This window comes from Bos javanicus, chromosome 3 (genome assembly GCF_032452875.1).
Source record: "Bos javanicus breed banteng chromosome 3, ARS-OSU_banteng_1.0, whole genome shotgun sequence".
Lineage (NCBI taxonomy): Eukaryota > Metazoa > Chordata > Mammalia > Artiodactyla > Bovidae > Bos > Bos javanicus.
Window position 1 is genome coordinate 32,603,708 of NC_083870.1, and position 23,204 is coordinate 32,626,911.

At 39.5% G+C, this 23,204-nt stretch overlaps 1 protein-coding gene across 5 annotated transcripts in view; it reads left to right on the forward strand.

Annotated features, from left to right (window-relative positions):
• The window catches only part of DRAM2 (DNA damage regulated autophagy modulator 2), a 29,783-nt gene that overhangs the window by 1,879 nt on the left and 4,700 nt on the right, over nt 1-23,204 (forward strand). For 3 of the 5 annotated variants that reach the window (XM_061410849.1, XM_061410851.1, XM_061410852.1), the window contains 3 exons: nt 7,303-7,447; nt 11,470-11,537; nt 13,182-13,321. In XM_061410849.1, the coding sequence (XP_061266833.1) occupies nt 7,317-7,447; nt 11,470-11,537; nt 13,182-13,321 (339 nt within the window). In that variant the 5' untranslated portion in view covers nt 7,303-7,316. Of the gene's footprint in view, nt 1-4,181; nt 4,336-7,302; nt 7,448-11,469; nt 11,538-13,181; nt 13,322-19,255; nt 19,482-23,204 lie in introns of those variants that run through there. The other 2 variants (XM_061410853.1, XM_061410854.1) reach the window with 2 other exon arrangements.

Consider the following 23,204-nt stretch of genomic DNA (forward strand, 5'->3'; position numbering starts at 1 on the left):
GGCAACAGTAGTCTTCCTTACCTCGGTGCACTTAAATTTCTCAGTGGTCCTTTGCAAACTGGTAAACCATTTGCCCAATAACCTCAGATATGCAGATAAGACTAGCCTAATGGCAGAAAGCCAAGAGGAACTAAAGAGCCTCTTGATGAGGGTAAAAGAGGACAGTGAAAAAGCTGGCTTCAAACTTAACATTCAGAAAACTAACGTCATGGCATCTGGTCCCATCACTTCATGGCAAATAGATGGGGAAAAAATGGAAACAATATAAGACTTCATTTTCTTGGGCTCCAAAATCACTGTGGATGGTGACTGTAGCCATGAAATTAAAAGATGCTTGCTCCTTGGAAGAAAAGCTATGACAAACTTAGAGTATTAAAAATCAGAGACATCACCTTGCCAACAAAGGTCGGTATAGTCAAAGCTATGATTTTTCCAGTAGTTATGTACGGATGTGAGAGTTGGACCATAAAGAAGGCTGAGTGCCAAAGAATTGATGCTTTCACACTGTGGTGCTGGAGAAGACTCTTCAGAGTCTTTTGGACAGCAAGGAGATCAAACCAGTTAGTCCTAAAGGAAATCAAATCTGAGTGTTCATTGGAAAGACTGATGCTGAAGCTGAAGCTCTCATACTTCGGCCAGCTGATGCAAAGAGCCGACTGATTGGAAAAGACCCTGATGCTGGGAAAGGTTGAGGGCAGGAGAAGGGGGTGACAGAGGATAGGATGGTTGTATGGCATCACCAACTCAGTGAACATGAGTTGAGCAAGCTTCAGGAGATAGTGAAGAACCTGGAAGCCTGGCACGCTGCAGTCCTTGGGGTCCCAAACAGTTGGATATGTCTGAGCAGCTGAACAACAACCATTTGCTGCTGCTTTTCCTCTAAATTGTCAATTTAGATAACTAGAACCCTCAAAACCTAAGGAGATAGGAATCTAAGATGATTCACATGTAAAAGGAATTAAGAATTGTCATTCCCCATCCCTGTGGCTAATTGTGGTTGTACAGAGGTGATAAATCACCTATCATTATTATGGGGCTTCACAGGTGGCTCAGTGGTGAAGAATCCGCCTACCAGTTCAGGGAACCCTGGAGATAACAGGTTCTATCCCTGGGTACAGAAGATCCCCTGGAGGAGGAAATGGCAGCCTACTCCAGTATTCTTGCCTGGAAAATCCCATGGACAGAGGAGCCAGCAGTCTACAGTCCATAGGGTTAGAAAGAGTTGGACATGACTTAGTGATTAAGTATGAGCATCATGATTATTTGTATGTTTACTCTGTACTACTATAAGGAATAGCTACTTTACAAATCAGAATACTGAAACTCAGAGAAGCTAAGTAACTTGCCTGAAATTGTACAGCTGGGATGTGATAAAGCTGAGATTTGCATTTACGTAAATCTGATCTTAAAACTGTGTTCTTCCCATTGCATCTCAGGGACTAGTCAGTTCTCTATTTGGCTTAATAATAAGCTATCATCTTTTCCTCATTATTGTTTTTCCTTCTGTGGGAGGGAACTCAGTGTTCTTCATTTAATTTTATCCTTTTTGAGATCAGTGAAAGGTGTCTAATGTGAGAAAGAATGAGAAAATTGATATCGCAGATTTAAAATATTTAATTCTATGTATTATATTATTATAAAATACACACATATCAACTTCTAAAGAAAAAATAGCATAGTGCTCTACCCTTGAACAATATTGGTGCATTGACTTGAAATTTTACAGGTTTTAAAGACATGAGAAGACAATGGCACCCCACTCCAGTACTCTTGCTTGGAAAATCCCATAGACGGAGGAGCCTGGTAGGCTGCAGTCCATGAGGTCGCTAAGAGTCGGACACGACTGAGCGACTTCACTTTCACTTTTCACTTTCATGCATTAGAGAAGGAAATGACAACCCTCTCCAGTGTTCTTGCCTGGAGAATCCCAGGGACAGGGGAGCCTGGTGGGCTGCCGCCTATGGGGTCGCACAGAGTCGGACACAACTGAAGTGACTTAGCAAAGACATGTGGGTTGAAACAGCCTCTATTTTGTTTATATGTGAGTTTCAGGATTTACAAAAAGGTGCAGGTTTGGGCATATTTGAAGACCGGTATTTTGTGAACTTTCATCTTTTACATTCTGAAAGAGGAACATTTACTGACCACCCATGACAGCATCTTTACATATATTATCTCATTTACTTCTTGAATAAACCTCTCTGAAGCAGGTATTCTTTTAGAGCATTTAACAGTTAATACTAAAAGGTACCAGTGTCAGTAAGTGTTTAGGTTCTTTACATGTGCTATGTCAGTGTAAACCCTGTAATAGTGATCCAGTGCTGTCCAATAGAACTTTTCCATGATAATGGAAATGTTCCATATTTTCACCATCCTGTATGGTAGCTACAGCTGTGGCTTCTGAGCACTTGAAATGCATCTAGTACAACTGAGGAACTGAAGTTTTTAATTTAAATAGTCACGTGTGGCTTTGTTGTTGTTATTCAGTCGCTCTGTATTCGATTCTTTGTGACCCCAGGCACTGCAGCAAGCCAGGCTCCTCTGTCCTCCACTGTCTCCCTGAATTTGTTCATTGAGTCTGTGATGCTATCTAACCATCTCATCCTCTGCCGCCCCCTTCTCCTTTTGTCTTCAGTCTTTCCCAGCATCAGGATCTTTTCCAGTGAGTCAGCTCTTCACCTGTGGCTGGTACTGACTGTATTGGACAGTACAGCCTTTGCCAATAATATTATTGTCATTTTTCAAAGGAGAAACTGGTTCAGAGAAATTAATGAAGCTTGCCCAAGTTCACATGATTTTATTTAAAGAAGTTTTTGAGCAGAAATATGTTTTAGGAAAGTTAATTTGGCAGTGCGTGTAGAATGGATGGAGGGGAAGGAAAAACACAGGCCAAGAGAACTGAGAATCTTATTTGAGTGTTTACAGTGGTAACTAGGAATAAGAATGGTTGCAAATGACCAGGACCTGCATCTTGTCACAAGAATATTGTACTGCATATCACCAGGCTAGGAAAAGGGCAAAATTTGAAGTGTGATTTCTACTGAACGCAAATTGCTTTTGTACCATCGTAAAGATGAACTGTAAGTCGGGGATTGCTTGTACTACTAACTGAAATAGAAAAATCATGAACCTTTTTGGGGTTTATGAGGATCTGGTCTGGGTTATTGAGTACTTTTTATGGGCAAGTCCCTATTCTGTGAGTAGAGAAATGGAATTCCTCATCAAGGATTTTATCCACTTCAGACACCCTCCCCAGTTTTTATACTGTCAAAGAAAATGAGCTGTAAGAGATGAGCAAGTCAGATGTTCTCAGAAGAAGGAATGTTTATTTCCAGATCCAAATGGATTAGGGAACGTTGTGTGGATATGGTATCTAAGCCCGATTTTGAAGAATAGGAAGGATTTGGACATGCACAAACAATTAAAGGAAGAGATCGTGTGGGAATTCTCTGCTGGCCCAGTAGTTAAGAGTACCAGGCTTTCACTGCCATGGCCTGGGTTCAGTCCCTGGTCCAGGAACTGAGATCTTGCAAGCTGCATGGCAAGGCCGATAAAGTAAAATAAAATAAAATAGGCTTTCCCATTCTCCCTGGACAAAGACAGTGCTGTCCCCAACTTTGAATAAAATGAATCATCTATCTCCACCACTCTGACTCTCTTCTCTGACTTTATCCCATACTCTGGAACTTGACTGGGACCACAGCCTCCAACATACCTGAGATTAACATGGCCCGTGGGATTCTGGGAGTTTTGGTTTTTGTTTTTTTTTTTAAGAAGAGGTCATGCTTCTAGCAATAGGGTGGACAAAATCTTTTGAAAATCCCTTTTGCCAAAACACCCAAAGGCTGAATAAATTATATTAGCCTTGTAAATGTATAGCAGTCCTCATAGGAAAGAAGGGGAAATTCCCAGGGTTAAAAAGTCGAAGAGAGTTGACACCAGGGTAGTAAACTAGTAGTGTGTCTTTTGAGGGGGCTTTGAAATAAAGTACAATTATGGATAAATGATAGGCTACCCCTGTTACCACCCAAGTTAGAGAGAGAGAATTCATAACCCTTTGACCTCCCGGATGTATAACTTCCAGAGACACCATTCATGTTATATAGTTGGTGTAGGTGATGCCTGTGTGTCAGGGGATGACTTTTTCATAAAAAATAAAGTGTAAATATTCCCATTTGCAGTTGTACAACTTGTGGCCTTGGAGAACAACCTCTTCCCTCAAATCAGCCAGGACCCTCAAAAATCTACATATTCAATGAAAGATGGGCTAGGAAAAAATATCTCCTTCCTGGCAAAGAAGGAGCACAAATTTGTTCCTTTTCATCACAGCTCCAGGTGGGGAACTAAAGATACCACATAAGAACTTAAAACTATAGAGCCTGTCATCGCTCAGATTCAAAGTTTAAATTTACTTGTATACATGATCTGAAAAACTTGGAAGCCAAGATATTAAAGTCAACCTAGGTTCATAATATGCCAGAGTATCTGGAAAAAAATATAGACCCTCTCTGGAATGATTCACCCTTAAACTAAACCTTTTAGAATACTCCCAATTAAGATCATCTAAACAGGAGCTTCAACCAGTCCATTCTGAAGGAGATCAGCCCTGGGATTTCTTTGGAAGGAATGATGCTAAAGCTGAAACTCCAGTACTTTGGCCACCTCATGGGAAGAGTTGACTCATTGGAAAAGACTCTGATGCTGGGAGGGATTGGGAGCAGGAGGAGAAGGGGACGACAGAGGATGAGATGGCTGGATGGCATCACTGACTCGATGGACATGAGTCTGAGTGAACTCCGGGAGTTAGTGATGGACAGGGAGGCCTGGTGTGCTGCGATTCATGGGGTCGCAAAGAGTCGGACACAACTGAGCGACTGAACTGAACTGAAACAGGAGCTCATAGTCAAAAATTGGGGGGGAAAAAAGTGTGCAAGGGCTGTCAGAACCAACAAAGTCGAAACTAGACTCCTAAAGATTTTAAATTCAAATTTTTAGAAGTTACTCAAAATTTATAGAAATTAAGAATTGTTGTCCAGAAACATGCTGGGGAAAGTCCTGTAGGAACTTTGCAAGGAATTGGCATCAGGTGAAGAAAGACTGGGAGTGATCCCTGAGAGATGGGAAACAATGGCTCCAATTTACTGCCTAAGGAGAGTTCCCAAGCAAGGCACCCAATGTGAAAGTGTTAGTTGCTCATTCATGTCCGACTCTTTGCGACCCCATGGACTGTAGCCCACCAGGCTCCTCTGTCCATGGAATTTCTCCAGGCAGGAATACTGGAGTGGGTTGCCATTTCCTTCTCCAGGGATCTTTCTGCACCAGGGATTGAACCTGGGTCTCCTGTATTGCAGGAAGATTCTTTACCATCTGAGCCACCAGGGAAGCCCCAGGGAACTAGCATGATTAAATAGAGGAGTAAAATTGATGGAATGTTAAGGGATGACAGGAAGAAAGAACAGAAAAGAGATTATGATGATTCAGACAGGAAATTACTCAAGTTGAGTGTACAATGGTGACTCTAGGGATAAAGGAAAAGAAACTTATTTAGCAAAGTTTAGATGTACATATTTAGTAGCAAGTCAGATGATCAGAGTTAAAGAGAAGTACGAGTCAAAATGGCTGAGGTTTCATTATTTGGAAGGTCAGTCTGAGATGAGGAAGCTGAGCACGTTGGAGGATCGTGGAGATAAGAGTTTAAGTTTTTACAGAGTTCATGGGAAATACTGAATTGCAGTCTGTCACACTATGAGAAGATACTCCTCCAAATATGAAATTATTTTCACATGTGTAATAGTAATTTCTTGTAATTTGAAAGTATTTCTATATTTTTAAATATTAAATGCATGAAGATACATTAATATTTTCTAATTCATATTATTGACACCTAATTACTTACCAACATCCTCAGTCTGGAATTTAAGGGAGAAAGTGGTGATGTGTGGTATATGTGTAGATAGGCCTTCTAAAGTTAAGTGAGAAAGAGAACCAAACAAGCAGTGTCCTTGTTGAGAAAGTAAGGGTGCCGTCGGAAACAAAGCAGGAGTACTCAGATGAAGCTAGAAGAGTTGAGACTTGAAATGTATAGCAGTTAACGTGTGGTAGTGGAGGAGGAGGTGTGACACTATTTGTAGCCAGACAAAACAAAGGTTCAAAGGTGTGCAAGAGGGCATGACACACTTGGCAACCTGAAAGAGATTTGCATCGTGATTGGTGTTCGAATGGAACTGCCTGAATTTGAATACTGTCTCTACTGCAGTCCTATGACCTTGGGCAGTTCTCTTAACCTCTATGATTCTGTTCTGAGGAATAAAGATATCATATGTTTAAGGTACTTAGTAGGCTTGCTGACACAGTAAACACTGTTTTTGTATTGATGGTGAAGATGGTGATAGCTAAGGCAGGGAACTGGGAGCAGACAGAGAAGTGGCCAGAGAGCAATGTATTGAATTAGAGATCAGACAATAAAAAGACCATAGGCCATGTCAAGAAGGAAAGAAAACTTGTAAGGGCATGGGGGGAGGCACTGAAAGGTTCTCTGGAGGAGAATAAAGTAGTCAGATTGGTTTTTTAGAATTAGAGTGCTTTAAAAAAAAAATTTTATAGTAGAGTCTGGGTTGGTTGTGGTCCAGACTAAGGGAGGACCATTTGCTGCTGCTGCTGCTAAGTCGCTTCAGTCGTGTCCAACTCTGTGTGACCCCATAGACGGCAGCCCACCAGGCTCCTCTGTCCATGGGATTCTCCAGGCAAGAACACTGGAGTGGGTTGCCATTTCCTCCTCCAATGCATGAAAGTGAAAAGTCAAAGTGAAGTCGATCAGTCGTGTCCAACTCTTAGCGACCCCGTGGACTGCAGCCTACCAGGCTCCTCCGTCCATGGGATTTTCCAGGCAAGAGTACTGGAGTGGGGTGCCATTGCCTTCTCCAAGGGAGGACCATTTAGAAAGTTATAATAATAATCTGGTCAAGAAATAATGGTGGTTTAGGTAGAGTAGTAGCAGTGAAGATGGAGAGAAGGGGTAGATTTTAGGAAATCCAAGAGGTGAAATTAACAGTCCTTGGTAATTGATTATGTGTGGAAAGATGGGGTAGAGAGATAGTGTCTGGATGCAGAAAGTGGGTGATTCCTGGTTCCATTTACTGCAAAACTGAAGGAGAGTAGGTGTCAGTAGATGGTATGGGAACTGATCAGAAGTGAAACAGCTGAGGATGAAAAGTACAATTTTGTGGGATGGGATGGCTGAAGTAGAATAGATGAAATACTCTTGAATAATCTTACCTAATTTGTTTTTTTTTTCTGCCTCAGGAGACCTGTTTGAGATGTGGTGGTTTCAGCAAGGCCTCAGTTTCCTTCCTTCAGCCCTTGTAATTTGGACAGCGGCTGCTTTCATATTTTCATATATCACTGCTATAACACTTCACCATGTTGACCCTGTTTTGCCTTATATCAGGTCAGTGAAATGTATTCTTTTGTGGAGAATGGTATGTATCATTCATGTTTTAATATTGAACTCAACATTCAATTTTAACATTTTGAAATTCAAATTTTATGTTTGAAATTACAATAATAAAAGCAGAAAAGGGAAGTTGTATTTGGTTCTTTCTGTGTGATAGAGAAATATGGAGACAGATGGTTAAGGTTCAGTTAGTGAACTGTGACACCTCAATGCCTGTTTTCCAAATAAGTATTCAAAGTTTCAGGAGATAGAGTTGGAATTATTTTCCCCTTACAATTCAAAAATACTAGAACAACGGTAATAAGAATCTGCCTGCAATGAGGGGGACTCGAGATCAATCCCTGGGTCAGGAAGATCACCTGGAGGAGGGCATGGCAACCCACTCCAGTATTCTTGCCTGGAGAATTCCATGGACAGAGGAGTCTGGTGGGCTACAGTCCCTTGGGGTCTCAAAGAGTCGGACACTACTGAGTGACTAACAGTTTCACTTTCTTTCAAAGATAACAGTAATGGCAAAGATCAATTGATTTGCCTACTGCGTACAAGGTAATGTTCTAAGCATTCTTCTTAAATTGGTCTTAAATAATTGAATCTTTACAGCCACCCTTTGAGTTAGGAACTATTACCCCCATTTGATAGAGGAAGAAATGAGGTCCAAGGAGGTTGTTTGTTCAAGGGCATATGACTTAGTAATTGATGGAACCAAGATTCAGTTTGACCAGGTGAGCCATTTGATTCTAGAGACTATGGTCTTACTCTTCATGACATGTTGCCTAGATTTTTCTGACACAACTAAGTATCTAAATTTGTTGATAATGTTTTTGAAATATCAAAACTACTTGTGATTTAAGTATGGGTATTTGATTACATGTGCTATGTCCATAATCTTTTTTTTTTCCAGTTATAAAGGCAATATGTTGTTATTATAACACGTTTTAAACAGTACTAGAATGATTATAAAAGTGAAATTCAAAGTCTTTTCCAGCCTCCCTCTAGTTTCTGCCCCTCCAGGAATGATTAACGACTTGGTTGATTTCCTTCCAGTTTGGTTGTTTGATTTGTTGGTTGTTGAGTTGTTTCATTTACTTGTTTGTTTACCCTCTGAAAAATAACCTTTCCAACACAGAAAATAGAGCACTTCTGAAAGGTGATAAACTTAAAGGCTAAATTTATCTGTTTTAAATGTCAGGAAGAGATCAGGGCAATGCCATGTCATTTACTGTTTCCATAATGGTGTGGTGTAGCACACAGGTCACCAACAGATTGAGTCTACTTTAAGAAGATTTATAAAATCCAAAGCTATAAAGTTTCCAGTTCTAGGAATAATTTTGATAAGTCACCACTGTTTACCACTCTGATCAGAGGACCTATAGCTTAAAAGCCAGTTCATTCTCTAGTAACTCCAGGAGAGCATACATATTCCTGAGAGTCTTTCATCATTTTTATTTCCCCTTAGAGAATTTGCTTTCATTTCAAAGAGCTTTTTATAATTTGAGGCCACTGAGTTCTTTATCAGAGTTTCAGTTCTCTGATGGTACTGCATGTGATTTTCTGATAGAACACTAGACACTTCCTTTTCTATCTCTGTTCTTCTGCCTTTTAATTTTTTTTTGCTAGTTTAGTATTAGTAGTAGTATTATTATCTGGAGAATTTCCTCCCACATTTTAATGTATGTAAACTCAGTGGTACTTATGTTTACTTCCCCTAGGCTCATTGTCTTCATCTGAAAAATGATAGAGTTAGACTAGATACTCTGTGAAGTTCCTTTCAGCTCATAGACCCTACCTGAAAGACTTCATTGTTACACTCCCCATACGACATAACCAAATATAAATTTCACTTCAGGGATAATTCACAGTTCAGAGACAATTCTGCAAGTGTGCTTCAGGTGTTCTCTTGGTTCAAGTTATGAATATGTAGGAAGGGTTCCTGAGACTAGCCACTGGGGTATAAGAAGAAACTGTTAGAATGTCTATGTATTTTATATTTCAAAATATTTAAACTTTTATTTGGGAATTCTCTGGTGGTCCAGTGGTCAGAACTCCTCACTTCACTACCAAGGGCCTGGGTTTGATCCCTGGTTGGGGAACTGAAATCCCACAAACCATGCTATGTGGCCAAAAAAAAAGAAAAGAACTTGTATTTAATATATGCATAATAATATAAATAACATAAAATAGTGATCAGATAATTTTTTTTAATGATGTGTAATGACCACTGGGTTGAAATGCAATGCTGATGAGGTGATGGGCTTGGCTATTTTTATTTGTAGGCCAGTTTGTCATTCTGATCCAGAGCACACTTAGCCAGCCATCTTGGAAGTGCATGCTGTTATTTACTTGAAAGTGAAAGTGTTAGTCACTCAGTTGTGTCTGACTCTGTGCAACCCCATGGACTGTAGCCTACCGGGCTCCTCTGTCCATAGAATACTCCAGGCAAGAATACGGGAGTGGTTTGCTATGCCCTTCTCCGAGGGATCTTCCTGACCCAGGGATTGAACCCATGTCTCCTGCATTGCAGGCAGATTCCTTACCATCTGAGCCACCTGGGAAGCCCCCTAAGTTATTTACTTATGGGTAATCTAAAACAGGAGCATCATTTGGAATACCACAGTTAAAATTATGGATTTTTTTTTCTAGTTTATTTTTATTTTTTGGTGATACCATGCAACATGTGGGATCTTAGTTCCACGACCACGGATCAAACCCATGCCCCCTGCTTTGGAAGCACAGAGTTTTAACCATTGGACCACCAAGGAAGTTCCATGGATTTTTTTCTGATTATAAGAATAATACATATGCATTTAATCTTGAAAATTTGAAAGGTAGAAGCAAAGACAATCCCCACTCTCTGAAGATGATCAAAGAGTAACAAAATCTTTTTGTGTCTTAAGAAACATTGTAGAGTGGGAAGGAGCAATCCTTAGAATCAGTATTTGATACTTTACTTTCCTAAACCTGATCCAAATATTCACCAGGTATTTATTATTGATTCCTTAGCGGATATGACTTTCCTCTTTTTTTTGAATTACCATTATCAGGGTTGAAATCCTTCTTATCTCCTTCCTATATTACTTCAATTTGAGGATAAAGACTTTGTCTTTTTAATCTTTTCAGTAGTTTGAGGAAAGGGGAAGGAGCTAACATTCACAGAGTGTCTTCTGTGTGCCTGCAGCTATGCTAGATACTTTGCATGCATGACCACAGTTTCATTTCCTTATGTTGATCTGATAAGTCTGGGAAGAAATTGATAGCTCCATATTTTAGATAGGGGAGAACCGTATACATAGAACATACTCAAGGTTCCCCAGTTAGTAAATGGTGGGCTGTTAATCAGGATCTATGCATTTCATCCTGCACTCAAAGACAGGCATGTAAACAGACACATTGCAATCCAGTGTGATCTGTGATTTTAATAGAAGTCTGGAGTGGAAGCTGCGTGAGTCACCTAAGCTGTAGAGAGGAGAGAACTCAAAACTGGCCTTGAGTGGAATCTCCAGAAGGGCAAAGGCAAGGGTTTTGTCTCTTTTATTTCCACAGTGTTTTTGTCCCTAAAATGCTGTCTGACAATCCTGTTAGGTGCTAGATAAATATTTTTAAAAAGTAATCAAGAAACAATTAGGTTTTAATTATAGGCAGAGAACAACAGATGTCCAAAGAATCTGAAAGGATCTTTGGTATTTAGGGAATATTCAGGTGAGACAGATAAACATGCTGCCTGACTGATGTAAGTTAGTAATGCAGCCTCAACATGACAAGGATAGCTATTTTATCAATTTATAGTGAATTCTATTATATGAAAAAGAAATAACCGTAAGTGATATGAGAAAAAAGTGAACATTAAATATTGAGAGCTGAAATTGTCATGTTCTCATTATAAAATTAAGAGTTGAGTCATGGAATTTATAAAAAGATAAAGGATTTGAAATAACCTCTTTTGTTTCTTATCCATTAGAAGAAATACACGTGTCTATCTAACATGAGAAATCCTCATACCTTTTTTTTTTTTCTTCTAGTGACACTGGTACAGTGGCGCCAGAAAAATGCTTGTTTGGGGCAATGTTAAATATCGCCGCAGTTTTATGTAAGTAGTAAGAATGATTTTGGGAATCAAAATTTATAGCTGAATTGCCCTTTACTGTTCGGTTATTTGTTTTACTTGCTAGTTTCACTGAAGGAGGGTTATCATCACTAAATTATTGATGACAGATATGTTTCTTTTAAAGTAAAAACAATGTCTAGAAATGCTAAATTATGGAAGTAAATCTTTTAAAAATATCTATAGAGCTATTTGACTACTCATGCAAATAGAAGCTGTAAAGTATAACCAAATATTCCTTGAGGTCTTAAGGGGATTTCTTAAATAACCAGTAGAGGACAAAGAGCTGTCAACACACTGACCACAACTAACCTCAACAAAATTCCTTTAAGATAAACGATTGAGAAGTTTGCGAACAGCTATGAAACTCTGTTTTGATTTTTGAGCGATATTCTAATGCCAAAGAAATGCAGTTCTACTATACTATTTTACATTCCTTTCATTATTTTTTGAGCTAATTTTTTAATTAATGGTTTACTAAAATAATGCTTTTTCCACCAATTGCGATTGTTTTAAATATTTGCATTTTTCCATATCATGTTTATTATTTGCTCAGGGCAAACACTTAAGTTAAAAAAATTATTTCAGAGTACAGAAGTTCATCTTGTAACTAAAGTTTTCAGAAATATGTCTCTACAAAAGTATATCTCTGTTATGTTTCCTACACTTTTAGTTCTTTGGCAATATTTTTGCAATGGAAGGTTTAATTTGGCCCTTTCTTAACCAGTAAGGACAGTTAAGTGGGGTTTTGTGTTTTTTTTTCCTATGTTAATGACTGCTGTATCTGATTGAGCCAAGTTGTAGCAATTAGAAATGAAATGAGATTGAGGCAAATAATCCTTTGATGTTTTTTTGCCTGTGTCTATCTTATCCATATTCTTCAAACGAATTACTTTATACTTTAATGCTAATCATATGTAATAATTTGTGTGAAGTTGCTTTAGTTATATCTGACTCTTTAGGACCCTAAGCACTGTAGCCTGCCAGGCTCCTCTTTCCATGGCATTCTCCAGGCAAGAATATTGGCGTGGTTGCCATCCCTTCCTCCAGAGGATCTTCCTGACACAGGGATCCACGTCTCTTATATCTCTTGCATTGGCAGGTGTGTTCTTTACCACTAGCACCACCTGGGAAACCCCCAGTTTGTGTTTTATATAACATGTATTAGAGATTTTCAGAAAACATCAAATGCACCTCTTAAATTTTTCCAAAATATTTTTAACATGAGGCCCACAGGAAGCAAAGAACTTGCTCAGTCACACAGAGATAATAGTAGTTTTACAGTACAGTCTTAAAAGTTCTTTAGAAACTACAGCTGGTTTTTTGCTTGTTTTGTTTTTTCTTCTCTCAGATTATCTTTAAAAAGGAAACTATGTTTCTTGAGACTTCCCTGGTGGTCTAGTGGTTAAGACTGAGCTTCCAATGCAGGGGGCATGGGATTGATCCCTGGTCAGGGAACTAAGATCCCACATGCAGCGAGGTCAAGGGGTGGAGTGCAGGCGGAGGGCGGGGGGTGTTGTGGGGGGACTCCATGTTTCTAGATACCACTGACTTTTGTGAGCTTTTTATCGGCAACTTTATTCCTTAGTTATTTACTACTTTTTTGTTTTTCCAATTGTCTTTTCCCAGGCGTTGCGACCATTTATGTTCGTTATAAGCAAGTTCATGCTCTGAATCCTGAAGAGAATCGAATCATCAGATTAAACAAGGCTGGCCTTGTACTTGGATTACTGAGTTGTTTAGGACTTTCTCTTGTGGCAAACTTCCAGGTTTGTGTTTTAGCCTAGCGTAAGTATTTTCCTGAAGTACATAAAAATACATGCTAAAAAAGGAAACCTAAAGATCCAGTTACATAATCCAAGCAGATATTAGAGTAATGCTTGCTTCTATAACAAAGTCACAATTTCAGTGTCTTAACACAGTTGAAGTTTAGTTTTCACATAGATGCATCACATGCTGGTATTTTTGGTTGGTAGATGGCTTACCTTCCACAGTGATTTAAGGTCCACACACTGCCCATCTTTGGGCCTTGCAAATCCTTAAGACTCTTTTGTCTTCTGCATTTAGCTGCCTGAAACAAAGAGAACATGCAGAATTCACACCTGCTTTTTAAAAACTTTGACCTGGCAGTAACTCACATGGTTCTACTCACATTCACTTTTGCTAGATACAAGAAAGGCTGGGAAATAAAATCTTGCTGGGCAGCAATTCCCAGGGCAACTCTATACTATGGAAGAGATACAGAAATTTGTGTGGACAGCTAGCTAGCTGTCTACCACAAATATGGTCCTGCCTTCTGTAGTCGATTTGTATAGTTCAGGGTTTTTAGTATTTGGATAGTGATTCTTTGCTCCAGTTATCCATTGATCAATTTAACAATATCTCTCATCAGTTCAGTCAGTTTGGTTCAGTCTCTCAGTCGTGTCCGACTCTTTGCAACCCCATGAATCGCAGCATGCCAGACAGACCTCCCTGTCCATCACCAATTCCCGGAGTTCACTCAAACTCATGTCCATCGAGTCAGTGATGCCATCCAGCCATCTCATCCTCTGTCAAACCCTTCTCCTTCTGCCCCCAATCCCTCCCAGCATCAGAGTCTTTTCTAGTGAGTCAACTCTTCACATGAGGTGGCCAAAGTACTGGAGTTTCAGCTTTAGCATCATTCTTTCCAAAGAAAACCCAGGGCTGATCTCCTTCAGAATGGACTGGTTGGATCTCCTTGCAGTCCAAGGGACTCTCAAGAGTCTTCATCACTGTATAGTAAAAATGGATTGCAAAGTGACCTTCACGTTTAACATACTACTTCTATTAGTAGCTGATACTTTTTTACACAGCCCAGTGAATTCCAGTGGGAGTTCCTAATAGCACCCATGCAAAACTGCCTTTCTCCCTTAATCTCATTCAGCCATTAAAACAGTTCGTATTTGTATACATTCTTTATTTTCAGCTTCCATTCTAATTCACATTCATCACAAGGGTCTCATTGACCTTGTAATTTTGATTCAAATTACTTTTTCTCTTGATAATGTCTATTTTCATGCAGCTTTGGACCTGTTGAATGAATATGCTCTGCATCTTTTACTCATGGCTTCATTGCCTGTTTATAAGCAAACCCTGTAGCATTACTCACATAGCAAACAGTTCTCCTTCCTTCCTTTCTAATGTAAACTTTCACTGCTTATTTAAAATGGTGAGTTAAATGCCTCTTTCTCTTCTCCCCACTTCTCTCTTGCAGAGACAAACTCTAGTTGATTCATATAGGAAAAACTGTATACAAACCAGGTCTACAAAGGATTTATAGGTGCAGAGCTTAAATTGGAAGAGAGGCAAGCACTTTATTTTAAAGTAGGGACTTGTTGGTTTATCTCTTAAATATTTCTTGAAATCATCTGCTTCTCCATTTTTTTCCCTACTGTCTCTACCATCTCCTTCTCAACCAGTTTAGATTTCACCACCTCTCCTTTGGATTACTGCCATAGCCTCGCTAATAGTTCTTCTGCATTCGGTGTTATATCCCTTTAATTTGATGCTGCAGCCAAAGTAATCTTTTAGAAATACATGTACACCTCATTCCTGTTTCCTTGTACCCCTGCTTAAAGCTCACAGGTCCAAGGTCACTTGAAAAGAGAGAAAATCAAGAGAGAAAAAAATAATTTGTTGAACTGCCAAGTTGCTTAATTAATCAAAAGGTCCTGTGAGATCTGACTGCTGTCTACCTGTATAGCCTCATGCTGCATCATTGCCCCTCCTTATATTATACATCAGGTCAGATCAGATCAGTCGCTCAGTCGAGTCCGACTCTTTGCGACCCCATGAATCGCAGCATGCCAGGCCTCCCTGTCCATCACCAACTCCCGGAGTTCACCCAGACTCACGTCCATCGAGTCGGTGATGCCATCCAGCCATCTCATCCTCTGTCGTCCCCTTCTCCTCCTGCCCCCAATCCCTCCCAGCATCAGAGTCTTTTCCAATGAGTCAACTCTTCGCATGAGGTGGCCAAAGTACTGGAGTTTCAGCTGTAGCATCATTCCTTCCAAAGAAATCCCAGGGCTGATCTCCTTCAGAATGGACTGGTTGGATCTCCTTGCAGTCCAAGGGACTCTCAAGAGTCTCTCCAACACCACAGTTCAAAAGCATCAATTCTTCGGCGCTCAGCCTTCTTCACAGTCCAACTCTCACATAGCAGGGGTCTTTCAGTGTTCCTTGAATAAGGTTTACTTAACTCTGTTTCATACAGTTTCTTCTGTTGCACATGCTACGAACCAAGCCTAAATAGATGTAGGCAGACTTTATTTCTCAGGGCAGTCTTTTTTGTCAGTAGATTTCCTCTTGTAAATTTCAGGTTTTCTTTCTTTGTGTTCTCTAATTATCTGAAAACGAATTCTTTGCAGCACTTCTGGTAGTATAATCTTTTATTTATGTTTTTTAAATTTATTTTTAATTTTTAAGTTGATATATTTCTCCTTTAAGTATAGTTCAGTGGTTTCATTCACCATTGTATACCCAGAACCTAACATAGTACTTAGCACAGACATGCTTTCATACTAAGTATTAATATTTAGTAACTTATTGAGAGGGGCTAAAGGAACTAAGCAGGATGGATAAAAAATTCCCTGTGATTACTGTGATCGTCTGCATTGAAAGAGACCTAATAATTACAATATGGCCTTTGAAAACTCTGACTTAAAAAAATACATTATTTAATTTCTTTGAAAACAAGTGTGTATAAAAGCATCCAGCAAGGGAATTCCCTAGTGGTCTAGTGGTTAGGACTCTGTGCTTTCACTGCCAAAGTTTTTGTATATGTGTGCTCGGTCACTCAGTCATGTCCAACTCTCTGCGGTCCCATGGACTGTAGCCAGCCAGGCTCCTCTGTCCATGGAATTTTCTAGGCAAGAATACTGTAGTGAGTTGCCACTTTGTGCTCAAGGGAATCTTCTTGAACCCGAGATTGAACCCACGTCTCTTGTGTCTCCTGCATTGGCAGACGGATTCTCTTTCAGAGGGCTTGAGTTCAATTCCTGGTTGGAGAATTAAAATCCTGCAAGCGTACAGCCAAGCAATCAAAAAAAAAAAAAAATTCAGCAAAACAAATATGTGTCCTCAGTGTTTAGGAATTTTTCCCATCCTAGTGTGTCGACTGAAATAAAAATATACCATGTGAGAGATGTGAGAGATGTGAATTGCAGTTTTATTTGGGGACTTATGAGGGCTTCCCTTGTGGCTCAGCTGGTAAAGAATCCGCCTGCAATTCGAGAGACCTGGGTTCAATCCCTGGGTTGGGAAGATCCCCTGGAGAAGGGAAAGGCTACTCACTCCAGTGTTCTGGCCTGGAGAATTCCATGGACTATACAGTGCATGGGGTCACAAAGAGTTGGACACAACTCAGCGACTTTGACTGAGGACGATAGCCTGGAGGCATCCTCTGAGGTAGCTATGGGGAACTGCTCCAGAGAAGTTAAGGGGGTTCCCATCAGCATGTATGTGATACTGGAGAAAGAGTACATTCAGTCAAACACATGTCTCATAGAAAGTTGCTGCTCGTCATAAGGCAGGACTATCTAAGTTAGTGCTTTTCTAAGTATGAGAGGATACAAGAATTTGGGTTTATAAAATTGTCTCTTGAAAATTATCTCTGAAGGCCTGTTGTGCCAGTTTCTCCCAGCACACAGAGTGCCTCATTCCTAATCTCTGCCCTGAGCTCTGTTCAGAGTGTGTTGAAGATGAATGATTACCAGGGCTAATCCCTGTAGGTCCAGATGGCGAGTAACATTCTTTAGTTAACCCTAGAAAAAATTTATCGTCAAGGAAACTTGGAAGGGATAGCTAGGCAGGAACCTATTTTGAATTTCTAGAGCTGTCATAACAAAATACCACAAGCTAGATATTAAAAAATGAGAGAGATTTATTCTCTCAGGGTTCAGGAGGCCAGAAACCTGAAATCAAGATGTTAGTAGCTTGGTTCCCTTTTGGGGGCTCAGAGCGAGAATCTATTCCATGCCTCTCTCTCAGCTTTTAGTAATTCTTGGCATTTCTTGGCTTGTGGCGGCATAACTGTAATTTATGCCTCTGTTATCACATGGCATTCCCCTTTCCTAGAAAATTTATCTTCAAGAAGACTTTGGAAGGAATATCACTCAGTTCAGTCACTTAGTCATGTCCAACTCTTTGCAACACCATGGACTGCAGTACGCCAGGCCTCCTTGTCCATCACCAACTCCCAGAGTTTTCTCAAACTCATGTCCATTGAGTTGGTGATGTCGTCCAACCATCTCATCCTCTGTTGTCCCCTTCCCCTCCTGCCTTGGTCATCCTGCTTTCCCAGCATCAGGGTCTTTTCAAATGAGTCACCTCTTCACATCAGGTGGCCAAAGTATTAGAGTTTCAGCTTCAACATCAGTCCTTCCAATGAACACTCAGGACTGATCTTTAGGATGGACTGGTTGGATCTCCTTGCAGTCCAAGGGACTCTCAAGAGTCTTTTCCAACACCACAGTTCAAAAGCATCAATTCTTTGGCACTCACCTTTCTTTATAGTCCAACTCTCACATCCATACATGACTAGTTTTTAAGTTTCATTAAAACATTTAGGTGAAGATTACAGGGTATTCAGTACATGGTTTATAATTTCTGTAGCAAACATTTGCCCCTGATCACACACATACCTCTATAATTTGTCTTGTCTTTGTCAAGGAGTATGTTTTTGTCTTTGTTAAATTATATATATATATATATATATTTTTAAGATTTATTTATTTTTTGGCCGTGCTGGGTCTTTGTTGTTGTGTGAGGGCTTTTTCTACTTGCAGTGATTGAGGGCTGCTGTTTAGTTGCAGTGCACAGGCTTCCCATTGCGATGGCATCTCTTGTTGTGGAGCATGGGCTATAGGGTGCATGTAGGCTCAGTAGTTGTGGCCAACGGAATCAGTTGCTCTGTGGCATGTGGGATTTTTCTGGACCAGGGGTTGAACCAGTATCCATCCCTTGCATTGCAAGCAGATTCTTAAGCACTGGAGCACCAGGCAAGTCCTAAATGATATATTTTTAAAGAAGATAAAATTGTGACTGTTGTGGTACATGTGTCAAAGATTGCATTTAGTTTGTTAATTAATGAGAGGAATAGTGGATACTGCAAACCACTTCAAAAAGAAGTCGGAGTACCATACAATTACAAGTCAGAAAAGGAATGCTCAAATGAATTCACAAATAGATTCTAAACTATAGATTCTAAACTAACAAAACTGGTCATTATTCACAAAGTGAAAGTCAGTTGCATTCAGTAGGACACAGTATGCCTTTCTAGTCACATTGATTACTTGTGTTACTATGCATTTTCAATAAGTTAACTTTTATCTCTACACATAATGTCTATCATTGTAAAAGTTCTCCCTGCAAAATAGCCTAATCAAAGCCAAGTACAATTAACATTTCTATAGAATCATTCCCACAGGCTCTAATATTCTATTGAAAGGGTATCTGTTGCCCATTTCAAGATCTTTTGCTGTTTCCCTAGTCTCTAAATGACAAAATTAAATGGATTAAGCCAAAGTACTGTCAGTTAAAACTAGCTTTATACACCTCCATTCTGATTATAAACATAGTAGTGAATGTTCTCTATTCTTTTTCTTTTAACTATGGGATTTTGTTGATGGAACTGTGTGCTCGTCACATGTGGGCATTCATCAGACTATATCTATATTTAGCTTCATCAATATGTGAATGAAAAATGTTGCCTGCCACGTCAATAAACAAAGAATATCGCAGTCATCAAGCCACTACAGTCGTCCCCAACAGTGAGCCTTGAGAAAACTCAGGATGGAGACAAATGGGCTCCCAGCTGCCAAGCCTTCAGCCACTGCAGCCACCGCCCAGCAGTGCACCCTGAGGGGACTCAGGATGGGGACTGGATACTGGACCTAGATAGCTAAGGTGCTTATCAAAGGAATGATTTCAGTGAGCCCAGGCTCTTGCATCTTTCCATATATAGAAAAGCACAAAACTAAGTTGAGATATCTGGTTTTCTTTATTAATTAATAGTAGTCATCTTTGTTGCAAAATTTATATATATCTGGCTCCTCCCTTACCTCTTGAGGACAGTTTCTTAGAGCTATCTGAGAGGCTACCTCCTGGACATGAAGTCTTCAGAAAGTCTTCCAAATAAAATATAACTTTCAAGGTGGCTCAGACGATAAACAATCTGCCTGCAGTGCGGGAGACCTGGGTTCAATCCCTGGGTTGGGAAGATACCCTGGAGGAGGGTGTGGCACTCCAGTATTCTTTCCTGGAGAATCCCCATGGACAAGGAGCCTTGTGGGCTACAGTCCACGGGGTCACAAAGAGTTGGACATGACTGAACAACTAAACACAGCACATGCTCAACCTTTATCTTGTTCATATTTTTCAGTCAAATATATGTGAGAATATTTTTAAGGAGAAAAATCCTGCTCTTAGCCCTGTCAATTTCACTTTTGCAGCATGTATCCATATATACTGGTAAATTCACATGAACCAAGAAGATAATACCATTTTGTATTGATTTATGGGTGCTGAACTTTTTTTTTCTTTGTGACCCAAGGTGATAGTAACAATGATTTTTTCCCTTCCCAGTGCTCATAACTTACTGCCAGTTAAAACATCCCAAACCTTATCAAAGTAGCACTTTCTCCAAAGGAATCCAAATAACTTGTTATCTTTATTTCTTCATACTTGAGACTTCTTACACCTTCAGCTAAAAAAAGTAGACTGTATGTGAATTAGCATAGTTGATTGTAGAAGGAGAGAACCAACCCCTAACCTAATCTGTCTTTTATTACCTTAGTCATACCCTCTTTTTTCTTTTAATTTAAATTTTACTTTTTTAATTGTAATGTAATTGGTTTACAATGCTATGTTAGTTTCTGCTGTACAATGAAGTGAGTTAGCCATGAAAGTGTAGTCGCTCAGTCATGTCCCACTCTGTGACCCCATGGACTGTATGTAGTCCACCAGGCTCCTCTGTCCATGGAATTCTCTAGGCAAGAGTATGGAAGTGGGTTGCCATTCCCTTCTCTAGGACATCTTCCCAACTCGGGGGTCAAACCCAGGTCTCCCGCATTGCTGATAAGTTCTTTACCATCTAAGCCACCAGGGAACATATCCCCTCTCTCTGGGACCTCGCTCCCACCTCTCCTCCTCGCCCCTGCCACCCCGCATCCCTCCCATTTAGGTCATCACAACACCAAGCCGAGCTCCCGGTACTATACAGCAGGTTCCCATTAACTGTCTGTTTTACACATGGTAGTGTATATATGTCAATCCCATTTTGTCTCAGTTTCTCCTACCTTCCTCTTCCCTATTGTGTCTACGTGTCCATTCTAGATTCCATATATATGTGTTAATATATGATATTTGTTTTTCTCTTTCTGACTTATTTCACTTGGTATGACAGACTCTTGTTCCATCTACGTCTCTACAGGTGACCCTGTTTCATTCCTTTTAATGGCTGAGTAATATTCCATTGTGTATATGTATCACATTTTGTCCATTCATCTGTCAGTGGACATTTAGGTTGTTTCCACGTCCTGGCTATTGAAAATAGTGTTGCATGAACACTGGGGAGTCATACCCTCATACCACGTATCTTGTGTGGTATCTTGTCAACCAAGTGACACAGACAGCATCCGTTTAGAAAACTGTATTAAGTTGGTACAAAAGTAATTGTGATTTTGCATTGTTGAACTTTGCTGTTTGTTATTAGAATACATTCTTAAGTAAATGTGATTATGTTATACACTATTTTAATGCACATTTTTCACTTTTTTTTTCTGCTAATGACTTAGTACTTGCTGTTTATTTGTATATTTATTTTAGACTAGGGAAATGATGTTAGATGAAGCAAATTTGAACAATTTTCTTATTCAAGTTCAAAATGGGTCATAAAGCAGTAGAGACAACTTGCAACATCAGCTCATTTTGTCCAGGAACTGCTAAGGAACATACATTGCAATGGTGGTTCAAGAAATTTTGCAAAGGAAACGAGAGCCTTGAAGATGGGGAACACTGTGACTGGCTGTTGGAAGTTAACAACAACCAATTGAGAGGATCATTGAAGCTGATCCTCTTAAAACAACACGAGAAGTTGCCGAAGAACTCAGTGTCAACCGTTCTATTGTCGTTCAGCATTTGAAGCAAATTGGAAAAGTGAAAAAGCTCAATAAGTAGGTGTCTCATGAACTGACTGCAAAAAAAAAATCATCATTTTGAAGTGTTGTCTTCTCTTATTCTATGTAACAGCAAACCATTTCTCAATTGGATTGTAATGTGCGATGAAAAGTGGATTTCATACAGCAATGGGAAACAACCAGCTCAGTGGCTGGACTGAAAGGAAGCTCCAAAGCACTTCCCAAAGCCAAACTTGGTCATGGTCACTGTTTGGTGGTCTGCTTGCTGCCTGTCTGATCCTCTACAGCTTTCTGCATCTCAACGAAACTATTACATCTGAGAAGTATGTTCAGCAAATAGATGAGATGCACTAAAAACTGTAATGCCTGCAGCTGGCATTGGTCAACAGACAGGGCCCAGTTCTTCTCCACTACAGCATCCAACTGCACATTGCATAACCAACGCTTCAGAAGTTGAACAAATTGAGCTGTGAGGTTTTGCCTCATCTGCCATATTCACCTGACCTCTCGCCAACTGACTACAACTTCTTCAAGCATCTCGACAAACTTTTTGCAGGGAAAATGCTTCCACAACTAGCAGGAGGCAGAAAATGCTTTCCGAGAGTTTGTTGAATCTCAAGGCAAGAATTTTTATGCTACAGGAGTAAACAAACTTATTTCTCATTGGCAAAAATGTGTCATTGTGATGGTTCTTATTTTGATTAATAAAGATATGTTTGAGCCTAGTTGCAGTGGTCCAAAACCGCAATTACTTTTTCACCAACCTAATACTTCAACCAAAGGCTTTGATAATAGAATTTTTGGGAAGCTACTGTCATCACTTTTAAACAGGGACATATATAGTAAAAAGTAAAATGTAAATAGATATTAATGAGAGTAAGGCAAAGGAAAACAATAATTCAAAAACAAAGAGTAAGGTAACAGAAAAAATTTGCAGTTTATGCTAATCTCTTGTATAATTTATCAAAACAAGTCAAACTAGAAACAAGAATGTTTTAATTTCTTTAACCTTTAAATTGTATTTAGATTTTATTTAAATTTAAGTTGACACTCCTTGCCTCCTGCATTCCCAACCATCCTAGTTCTCTTTACTTTGTTCTACTCTTTTTCTATAACCCATATCACTATTTAACATATATGGAATTATTTCTAAAGTTTATTTTTTATTGTTTGTGTTCCTTCACTTGAATGTAATCTGTGAGGACCAAATTTTTATCTGATTTGTTTACTCATATATCTGAATGCTTAGAACAGTAGCTTGACACATAAGAGGCACCCAAATAAGCATGATTAAATGAGTAATTACTATATGTTTTCACTAGTGGCATATGAAGTAATTTGGATGACTGTAATTTTCAGGTTTATTCTCAGTACTGAGAGAAAATTATCTCAGGAAATAATCTGTAGACTCTACATAGCTTTCCTACTCAGTGAATGTCCTGTTGAATTTGCTGGACTTGTGTTTTTAAATATTGTGTTTGTGATGCTTTTG